Source organism: Phragmites australis, chromosome 21, assembly GCF_958298935.1.
Source record: "Phragmites australis chromosome 21, lpPhrAust1.1, whole genome shotgun sequence".
Taxonomy (NCBI): Eukaryota; Viridiplantae; Streptophyta; class Magnoliopsida; order Poales; family Poaceae; genus Phragmites; species Phragmites australis.
In genome coordinates, this window is record NC_084941.1 from 19,437,719 (window position 1) to 19,449,093 (window position 11,375).

The following is an 11,375-nucleotide window of genomic DNA, read 5'->3' on the forward strand; positions in this document are numbered from 1 at the left end:
GCACATAGTCGCATCCATAAATGAAAGGCAACAATGTCGTTTGATTTACCTTTTTGTGACCTACATTTACATCAAAGAAAGTAATAAGCAACTAATTTGACTCAAAACTTTCCATCTTCTAGCTTCAATTATATTTTTGAGATTTTGTCATCATATTCAAATACCCTGAAATATGAGCTTTAACCCATATTTGAGATCGTTAAAAAAAAAGGGAAAAGTAGCTTTTGTGCACCCAAAAATAAAACACTGGCAGTCAAGCACCCGCCTTTCCATTAACATTTACTCAACAAAATTACATCAAGCATTCAATAAACACTTCAGTAAAATAGACCAAGTACAAAGGTTTTAGCAAAAATGGGTAGTGGCACACTCCTTGCGTCAAACATTCATAACATCTGAGTATAGATAAGGTCAAGAAATTACACCGCTTTGGATGTCTGATACAAGCATGGCAGCAGGAAACCACATTCTAGCAACAAAAAAAAACAAAAAACAAAAACAGAAGCAGCCTATGGTTTTGCTAACTTTGGCATTACACATCAGCGATCGTCACCTCGACCTCAACACCAGGCTCGATGGTGATGGAGGTGATCTGCTTCACCACATCAGGGGAGCTGATGAGGTCAATCACCCGCTTGTGGATACGGAACTCGAACCGATCCCATGTGTTCGTTCCTGGTCAAGAAACAGAGCAAGCGGATTGTTAAAGTAGCATCTAGAGTCAATTCACTCCAAATAAATAGCCTATAGAAGCTATACATGTTATAATATTCAAACAGAATTCTGCCTTAATCAGTGAATTTCCTTGGCTCAGCTAAAACACTAAAATCACCATGGTATCAGGCCAAACTGAGCTTAAAGATGGTTCACTACAAGATTAAAAAAAAAGAACATGGCATTCACCAATACAGTCCAGCAGCTTAAAATAACCGTGCCAAAATGATACAGGTCTACGGTTCAGGATACTCATTGAAAGACAAAAGTGTTCCAATACCACAAGTCAACAGGACAAGTATGAATTCAAATAATCAAAATGATACCGGGTATTACCAGACATATCATTTGATAATTTTTGTTAAATAAATCATGTTCCCTAACAAAATTTGTAGGACTGACTTAAGACCACAGTATAGGTGTGAGGTTACCATAAACCACTGTGACTACTAAACACTGTAGTCTCCAATTACTGCACGGTCCCATGCAGTGATAATCCAAACAAATATTTTTTCTTGAATTAATGTCAAATGAAGAGAGCAAAATACCAATGATAATATGTGCTTTCTGTATAAAGCTCACATTCTCCACACAAACCTTTTCTTAAAGGCTCCAATGAAGTGCGTGATCCAAAATAAAGGCAAAACCCTTAACAACTGCATATGTAGTCACATGTTCTTGATAGAGCTTGGAACCTACAAGATCGCCACTAACCATTTGCTCAGCTCCTCTGTATCATGAGCTTGCCTCATGAACACAAGCATCATCCCTCACTAGTGTTTAGACAGGAATATGTTTTAGGTCCAGAAAAAACTAGATAGATATCTACTTAGCATTAGAATCCCAACAGGAGTATGACATGTATTATTATCACAAGTTGAGTGCTCCAACCAATCACAAACAAAATAGTGTCAGACACCAGAAGGGTGCCCAAAATGCACCTCTGACCACAGATTTGAATACTTGTAAATCATAACAGAATAGTGTTATGAAGGTATCCTTTGGGACAAGTCTCATAGACCCCAATCTAAACATTCACAGCGATGTTGCTCAAAACTAAAACGGTTTTGACTACACATTTCCAATTTTAACACTATTTCACTACCGGTGGGAGTAGACATTAGCTTAATATCTCAGATAATACTAACCAACAAGCACTAGGCAAACAAATTAAAGCTCAAACTAAAATACTACTAGCCAGCACCAAAACCAAAACTATCATAGCCTATAAAGAAGACATGCCCCTAAACTCAGCTCATTCTAAGGTGATTATGTCACCAGTTGTCATCCAGGAAGCTACTTCACCAGACCAAATACTAACAGCAGGTAAGACCAAGCAACCAGCGCATCGTCCCCCACAAGCTACCAATCACCATGTCAACAAACAAACCCCACTGAACGGCGATCAAGGCAAGCAACGATCTCATCTCACACGAGAGTAGCGACAGTTGTTCACGGAATGGGAATTACCTTCTCCGCAGGGCGACTTGCGGGTGGTGATGTGGAGCACCTTGGTGGGGATCCTGACGGGGCCCTTCACCCGCAGCTCCTTGCTCTTGGCGCCCTTCACCAGATCGGTGCACACTGCATAAGCCCGCAAAACACATCACACCAACATCAGGCGATGCGAGCGAAAGGAGGAACTGGATAGACGGCATTGATCAGTGGATTACCCTTCTCGAGGTTCTTGACGTTCTTGGAGGAGAGGGTGATGCGGATGCGGTTGAGCTGCAGCTCCCGGGCGTCCTCCATCCCAAGCTTCCCACCCTTCATCGCCCCACCGGCTCCGTACACCGTCGCAGCCGCCATGGTTCGCTGGCTCAGCTCCGCTCGGGTTCGGGTAGCTCCGGGAAGAGGAAGACGGCGCTGGTAGGGCTAGGGTTTCGGACGGGAGGAGGGCAGGTGCTTGTAAGGGGATTTATAGGATTCGGCCCAACACTAACCAGGCCGGCCCAACAGTTTCTTAAATTTAGTGTAAGGCCATATTTATTTTTCTATGATTATCATAATCTAGATTCTACAGATAAAATCTCTTTACCGTTAGATTTGTAGTTCGTATTACGACTTAGGTACCTTTGTTTTAGTTTTAGATTATAAGAATCCAGTCCAGTATGTAGAATCTGTGGAAGCTCCTTTCTATTATATTGTGGATTATGGAATTTTGTAATATGATTTAACTTATGGATTGTGAGAATCAACTTTATATTATGATCATTTATTTTTGTTTTTGTTTTTGGGATGGAATTCATAATCAGAATAAAAAACAAACAAGATATTAGCTTACGGATTGTGAGAATCAACTTTTAAATTGTAACTATTTATTTTGTTTTTAATTTTGAGGCTAGAATTCATCATTAGAATAAAAATCAAAAAGGGCCTAATACATCTTTCTATGAGATGACACTTTTACTAGTAATTTTTTAAAACATATATACTATTATAAAATAATTATATATTATATACATGTTTTTTCATTGGCCATATTTGTCCCTACTTTGTTTTCTAATTATTAATTTGTCCTTGCAAAAGCTCACTTTGTACCATCGGTTCCGAAATTTGAAATATTGTTTGAGTTGTCTTGTTTTATGACGGAGGATTAACACCGTTAAAATATCTGCCAAAAAAAAGACACCAAGTCTTCCTCTCTCTTTCTCTTTCTCAACACATGAACATGATAATTTGCGTACCGAGAATCAACAAAACTACAAATGGAACAAATCTTGAATGAGTACACATGAATGGCAGCAATATCTAAGAAATCAATCTGAGTCCAACACACGAGTTCGTCGTAGAAATATCAAAAAAATCAATCAAGCCGATCTCACCCTCGAGGCCGAGCCCGCCGTGCTCCGCGTGGCGTGGTAGTGGCCGCGGGACTCGTCGGTGCGCAAGTCACACGCCACCGAGCTCCGCGCGGCAGTGCCTACCACTCTCTTATGACTGGGAGGGTAGAGTACCAAGACATAGGGATTAGCAAACGAATGCGGTTTATTCAGGCTACTTCTTAGTTCTTTGTTTTTTAATGATATCCAAGAGTAGAGAGAATAAGAAATTATATTAAAAAATAAACTTTCAATATATACATGCATGTGTCTTACTAGTTTTTTAAGGTCTCTTAAAATAGTTTATTATCTCACAATCATCTTAGGATTACTAAAGAGCTAGTTTCTTTCATAAAAAATAAACTTCTTCTTTTTATCTTTAAATTACTTGTCATATCATCTTTTTACTTAGGTGGACACTTAATTAATATGTAAGAAACTAACATTGGGAGTGCCCTTAGTACCAAATATACATAGTTTGAATTCTTCTCTATCAGGACAGTTCTAAGGCACGAGCGATAAGGAAAACGGAAAAGCTTCTCAACCAGAGTAGGAATTTGATCAATCGCTATCAATGCCACGAGGCAGATCAAGATTCATGAGAATGAGAACCTTTTCCGAGAAGAGTCAAGCGAGGAATAGGATAGAAAATATATTTAAGTCTTTATCCGCTTTTAGGGATTCATTTACAATTTCTAAGGCTTCGTTTTTTCCTCTAGCAAATTGCTAGGGAAACATTTATTCCCATGTGATAGGGTTTATAGTTTAGATTGATGCCTTAGTCCACTCCGAAGATAGAACTAATAATGGAAAAAGATATACTTAAGAACTTGAACATTAGCTTTCAACATGAGTTCACTCATTCTCTTATATACTGAAAAGTACGAACTGACTTAAAACACAGACATGAAGGAAAGCCATAATTCTAAACATCTTGAATTTGAAGCTTCGGAGTGTAGTGGCCCGGTCAAAGAAGACCACTATGGAAGTGAAAGGGGAGGGCAAGAGCGGTTCAAAGGTCAATGAAATGGATGAAGTTCCCTTGTCAAATAGGGACCAACCCATGTTCAATCACTGAAGTGTGGTTGAGTGAGATGATCCGCAACCAACAAATGATTTGCCATTGTCTCCAAATCACTGAATGAATTTGTTTTTTATTTCTATATGAGAACTAAAGAGTTCACTAGCACAGTCAAAGGAGTTGAATTTCTCGTGGACTTCTGCCGGTTGAATCAAATATGTTTGTTCAGCTTATAGTGCACCTTCCTTTTCTTTCTTGAACCTATGGACTTCTTCCGCTTAGCAGCTTCCACATGAAGTCTTCCTCAAGAGTGGTTGATCTTGGAATTACAAATTGCCGATATTTTTAGTTAGGTTTGAGTTAGGAGTTAGAGTTTTTCCACGAAAGTGGCAGTTGTTTATTAAGTAGAGTCGGTTTCTGTTCTTGCTAGTGGCCAAGCTATGAAAGCAAGGGGGAGCTAATACACGGTGAACTACTTTAGGAACTCATACCATACTAGTCGAAGGCTTAGCTTAATAGCCAAATTAGACCGAGACTACCCTGAAAAGTAAGCAAGGAGAATAATGAATTACGTAGGATACAGGCTACTTGAAATTGGTCATGAAAGATTGAAGCTTTCTTTGAAGGAAGAAAAGAGGGTGCTAGATTCAATGCCCTAGAAGCTCTTAGAATCGAATACACGCAAAGAATAAGAATCTTTTCATTTTTGAATTGATAAGCGCAATAGCCGTAGCCCTTGGGTCAATCCCAGGACCAGGCCATAACCATAAATGGCTATGAGAGAAAAGTTATTTATTTCTACCAGTCTACTTCCCAAGAGTGGGAAGAATCATGTTCACGACAATGACTCCGCTCTTTGTTAAATGGATAATTTCCTTTTCTTTAAAAGAATAGATTCTAGATTAGTCGTCTTAGCGGAAGAGGAGCTCTTAGCAATCCCCCGCTTTTTTACTTCTTTCTCTCTTTCGTTGGAAAGAACAATAGTTTATTAAGGCCTAGCTTTTGCTTTTATAGAATCAACTTTGAAAGTGGAAAATATAGAAAACTAAATCATGTGTTACTATAATGGAATTGCTTTGACTGAAGTTGGCCACATACATAGCTATGCCAATCTGCATAGGGCTAGAAGTCATTTCCTCTAGCAAGAGAGGCATCGTGCACAATGATGTTGATTCTCTCCATCTGTTTAAGAATTCTTATCAAATCAGAAAAGACATGTTGTTATATACTTGTTCTATCAAAAACAAGTTTCATTGAAATGTTTCAATCTTCCAAAACTAGGCTTTGCTAAGATAGAGCATGCCCACTGTCTCAGAGAACGCGAACTCATATACCCATACCATTTTTATTTGAGTACAACATTCTTATTTAAACATTAGCTCTTGTTGTATTGGAATTTGGCCTTAGGTGATTCGACTTAACGATAACAGCTTGACAAGAGAGGAGTATTCCGTTCTGTTTTGCAAGTCTGCAGAGGAAAGTCAATGCTCAATCAGAAAAGGAAAACATTTGATAGGGAAATAGCATATTGGATAGGAGAAAACTTGTGAAAGGAAGGAAAGGACATTGTAGTAAATAATTAGTGGATCTACATCCCAATCACTTATCATGACAATTCAGTGTCATTTTGTTTGTCGTCATTTTCCAAACATTCGAGGTCTTAATTGCAAGTATGAGAGTTGGTTAAAAAATAAAACATTCAGGACTGGATATTATTTGACAAATAAGCCTTTACTTAATTCACACTTTGCCCTCAAAGTGCCAATTTAAAAGCCAACAACTAGAAGCTCCCGCGTCAGAAGCTAGAATTGACGCCACAACACAAGGCATCGCCACCACGCTATGCGCACATGGCCCTGAAGTGGAATGGCTAATTTGCACCATCTAGGGAGCCCAGCCTTCTCCCTCTCAATTCCTCTGCAATCGACTTACCAGAAATCATCATGGCAACTCCACTTCAACCCCATTCTTTCCCAGTGGAGCCTATACTTAGCCCTTTGAAAAGTATTCCAGAATGCGTGGCAGCCTATCAGAAGCATGCCTCATAGAATCTTTGTGGCGATGGTCGAAGTCTCAAACGAATCTTCTCAATAGAGGTCTCCACATAACACTCTAGAAAGTCAAATGGGAGCATATGGTCAACCACTAAGAATCTACCTGTGGCCGAGCTTCGTACCATGATCAATTCACTCTTTCTCGAATCTTCTGCTTCCATGGCACTTCTAGATTGTTCTTTCTTGTGTTTACCGTCTCTAAAAAGCTAAGTATGGTTCACTACATTCCAACGCTCTTTAGGCGATACAATTCTTCTTTCGCTATTTGAGAAGGGGGATCTATCTAACTCGCACTATGTTTAACACATTGACTTTGAAGTGGTCCTACTCTCTTCTATCTCCGAATCACTTTGCTCTGCCCTTGGGCGCTAATGGATTTGACTTTCACTCTTTATGGCATCTCGTTCAATCCAGTTATCTTGCTCAGTTGTATTCATTTTGCCTCATTAGGTTCTATCACAATAGACTATTTCACTCCTAGAATTGGGTTTGAATTAGAATCTCTTCCCCAAATAAAAGCACAAGCTTCGATAGGGAGAAAACCAACATCATGTAAGATGAGGCCTATCCACACTATAACGTAAGTGCTAATGCCATAGAGCGATATTCAGCCTTTGAGCTTGACATGGAACTTCATCCTTGATTTCGATCATTTGAGATGACATAGACAATCTGGAACTCTAAAGTCTGACTTGTCTCACCAAAAAATGAGGATTGAATTTCTTTCCATCAGCCAAGTATGGGCAATTAGGATAGCAGGTTCTTTTCTAGGTCAACCTATCCCCTTATCCCTAAAGTTTGACTTAATATTGTTGCATAACCTTTTTCCCAAAACTTGTCATACCAGACCAACCCACTGGAATGCAAATAGTGATAAAAAAAATGTGGTCAATGTCATGAAGAATGATGAAAGACCGTCTACACCCATATACAAATGGACATTTTCATAAGGAAGCCATCGAAGGCTTTCCACAAATTGAGATTTGGTTATAGAAGGATCGAATTGTATCGAAGGATCAGGGGGATACGAAAAATTAATAAGAGAAACGCACAGACCAATCAATCGTATAGGTCTTATTGAAGAATCTGGAACAAAAATAGGAGTAATGCTTCCTAGAACGGGACAGAGAATAGGACCACTTATATCAAAATAGCATTCACTGAAATGTTCTAACATAGAATAGAATTGAACATTGAAAAGATTACTTGACAACAATCAATCAAAAGATAGGGCACCAAATTACTAAACAATAGGGGTCTTTCTGTGCAAGTAAGCTGAACACTATAATTGATGAGTGGGTAGGCGGGTTAGGTGCACCCCTCGCCCTGATGAGCCCATGGCTCCTTCGGATACGATTAATACCACCAATAATCCTCAAATCATACAAGGTCTAATTACAAGAGCATGTGCACGATAATTAGATCACTATGTGAACTCGTTCCTTGTTGTTCGTGTTTCCTTGGATGGATTACCACTAAATTCTTGTGATGTTTTATTGCATAGGAACGTGGGAGAAGCACTACAACCTTACTCGGATGTCACTCCTCGAAGGCCAAGTCTACTCGGACTCAAGGCTGAGCTCTAGTCGTGGTCGTGGTCGAAGTTGTGGTTGTGGTCGAAGTCGAGTTCCAGGACAACACGTCAGTAAAACGGGCATAACTCTCTCATACGAAGTCCATTTTAGACAATCTTGGATATTCTGGAAAGCTTACGACGAGCACTTTCCAATGGATATAAGCTCTACCAAATATTCCTTATAGTTTAGTCAGAGTCAAAGGAATAAGGTATTGCATCACCATTTTGAACTCTGTCGGGTTTTGTAATCGTGTCGGAATCGGAGTCCAGATTGTGCACACCTTGATGAGGACATCACTCATTTAGATACACGCATTACAAGTGATCCTCTCGTGATTGATCCATTACAAGGACCGATTACACGGGCTCGTGCACGTCGTTTAACTCATGAGGCGAATTCGTTACTCGCTATCCATACTACAAATTATAAGGATGGGATGCTACTGAATTTTTGTGAATTTTTTATGCTTAGGAATATGGGAGAAACACCTATGGAACGGCCAAGTCGGACGGGGCTCAAGCCAACTTCAAGTTAGAGTCAGAACTCGGTTCGGATTAAGCAAACAGCGCCGCACTAAAACGACCATAACTTCTTCATATAGAGTCCAAATAAGGTGTTCTTTGATGCGTTGGAAAGCTAAGGACGATAGCTTTGTTTTGGTACTAGTCCAAGCTCTAGATTCATGGTGGATTATTTTGTGTCATCAAAACAATGTGTTGTGTAATAATTTTTTGGGCCATATCGGGCCTTGTAAACGTGTTCAGGTCTAAGCCCAAGTTGTGGACGCCCCCTTGGTCGCCCAAAACCCTAGCATGCCCCTATTCATATATCTAGCAACTATTGTCGTAGACTTTTTGGGTTTTGCTTAGATTAATCTGTCATTGAACAGTTTCGCCGTCGTTCTGTTTGTGAAACCCCAACTCGTGAGCTTAACCATATTTGCAATTTCAGATTGTGTTCTTCCGTGTTTTTGCTTGTGTTCTCGATTCGCTTGCAGGAATTAGCCTTCTTGGCGAGGTCAATCGTGCCGCGCGTGGTTGATAACCAACGGAGCAGTGGTGTAGCGATTGCAAGGGTTGCATTCTATCCTGACCGGAACCCTTGGGTCTTCAACGTCGAGTCTCCACCAATCGGCTTACTATTACCTAACGGAAGATTGGGTCTAATCCTCTCATCACACCTCTCTCCACGGTTGCACAACCCTAGGTCGACCTCCTCACGCCCCCCTTTAGATTTGGGTTTAGCTTAGATTATTCTGTTTAATACAGTTTTGCCGTTTATTTGTTTGTTGAACCCCAAACTCGAGTGCTTCATTGGTAATTAGCAATATTCAGATTGCATCTACATGTTCTTGCTTGTGTTCTCGATTCGCTTGCAGGAAAAGCCTTCTTGGCGAGGTCAACCACGTCTTGGCACAGTTGATAACCACAGAGTAGTGGTGTAGTGGTTGCGATGGTTTTTGATCTGTTCTGATCGGAGCCTTTGGATCATCAACGTCGAAACTCCACTAATCGACTTATCATATTACCTTCGGAAGATCGGGCAAACATGCATCAAGTGGTATCAGAGCCTCGGTTGCCTGTTAGGTAATCTCAGTTATCTCTTTTGTTTCGTCAAGTTCCTTTACCCAGAGTCCAGAAAATTACCCCACAAAAAAGGGATTTAGATCTTAGTTTACCGCTGTCCAAACCACTTTGTGTCTTTTGCAATTTTGTTTTCAGTTTTTGCGTTATTGAGTTTGAGTCTATCCTCTGTGTCTTGTTGCTGGTCGAGTCATCGTGTTCTAGTTTCTAGCGTCGAGTCTTTGCTAATTTAGTCGTGAGTTACTCGGCTTGTTTGGTCTGCTATAGCCGAGTTTGTATCCCACTTGGGTCCGACCAGTCATTCCAACCACCCCTCGGGTCCTGACCACCCACTTGGGGTCCGATCAGTCACTCTGACCAACCACTCGGGGTCCGACCAGTCATTCCGACCATCCACTTATTGTCGGACCAGTCACTCCGCCCACCTTCTCGGATCCGACCACTTAGTCGGAGTTATCCACCTTCTCGGATTCGACCACCATAGCCGAAACAAAGGTAGCCAGAGTTTGGAGAGAGAGAGAGAGAGAGTCTTTTTATTACCTTTATACCCCTGCTCTCCGGAAAAAGTTTGTGACCCACATACCTCCCTGGTCTTAGAAAAGGCAGTAGAAGAGTTTTGAGTTTGTGTCACATTCGCAAAAAAAGAAAGAAAGAAAGAAAAGAAAAGAAAGCAAGAAGCAAAGAAAAAAAAGAGAAGAAGCAAAGAGTGCAAAAGAAGAAGAGAGAATTCAAAAAAAAAAAAGGAATCAGTTTGCATTATGAATTTTGTTCCATTGTGCTGGTGTCTGTTATAGTTTTCGGTTTGCTTGAGCTAGTTCTAGGAACGTGTTCGGGTCAGCAACTGTGATGAGTAATGTGGACTTTTATTCAGCTTTGCTAATCTAATTTGAATTATTGTTATTCATTCATACTAAATATTGCATGTCCAAGTTACACCTTCTCTCGATCAGAACGGTTTCTCCCCTTGCAACTACCTCACTCGCACCTGATAAGGTATCACGAACCAGCCACCGGTCGTGCCAACTGCTGTGTATGGTAAGAACACTTGCAAGAGCATGGTAAGACGCTTGAGAGTGTGTGACTCCACCTCCACCACCTAGTAATCGATAGGGATAATATCTTTTGTTATCTTTGTCTACTACTAACCATGGCAGGCAAAACGTTGGTGCAAAAGAGTGTGTTTTGAGAGAAGAACTCACAATGTTGTTGGATGATCATCAACAAACTATTAGTAACGACATTGACAAGAAGCTTGCGGGAAACAATACCGCATTGCAACGACTCAATGAAAGTATTGCAATACTCAATACACGCTTTGATTGATTGGTTAATCTGCCATCGAACAATGGTCGACTGGATCCTCATGTTGCAGCTCATAAACAAGAGTAGTCCGTCGCGGGTGAAGAAATTTTGAGGCAAGAACGTGACGCCCTTGATGCACGACAACAGAATCGATTGAACTTCAACCGTCAAGGTATGAGAGGTAATGATTTTCAGCAGCATAACCCATGCGTTAATGATGATCCATTTGCTAAGGTTAAGTTTACTATACCATCTTTTGTGGGTGCTTATAATGCTAAAAGGTATTTAGATTGGGAGATGAC

General features: G+C 40.4%; 1 protein-coding gene across 1 annotated transcript; it reads right to left on the reverse strand.

The window, feature by feature from the left end:
- Positions 1-239: 239 nt before the first annotated feature.
- LOC133903925 (small ribosomal subunit protein uS10z/uS10x-like) lies at positions 240-2,615 on the reverse strand. Its single transcript, XM_062345415.1, has 3 exons — positions 2,388-2,615; positions 2,185-2,298; positions 240-675 (listed from the first exon to the last, which is right to left on the reverse strand). The coding sequence occupies exons 1-3, from the start codon at positions 2,521-2,523 to the stop codon at positions 533-535; spliced, it is 393 nt and encodes a 130-aa protein (XP_062201399.1). The 5' UTR covers positions 2,524-2,615; the 3' UTR covers positions 240-532.
- Between the last annotated feature and the right edge of the window lie 8,760 nt (positions 2,616-11,375).

Excerpts from the sequence above, each read along its gene's own strand:
- LOC133903925 (XM_062345415.1), bottom strand. The coding sequence starts at position 2,523 with ATGGCGGCTGCGACGGTGTACGGAGCCGGTGGGGCGATGAAGGGTGGG. Across the intron at positions 2,299-2,387 it reads CGTCAAGAACCTCGAGAAGG|TGTGCACCGATCTGGTGAAG; the intron begins GTAATCCACTGA and ends GGGCTTATGCAG. Across the intron at positions 676-2,184 it reads CAAGTCGCCCTGCGGAGAAG|GAACGAACACATGGGATCGG; the intron begins GTAATTCCCATT and ends TTTCTTGACCAG.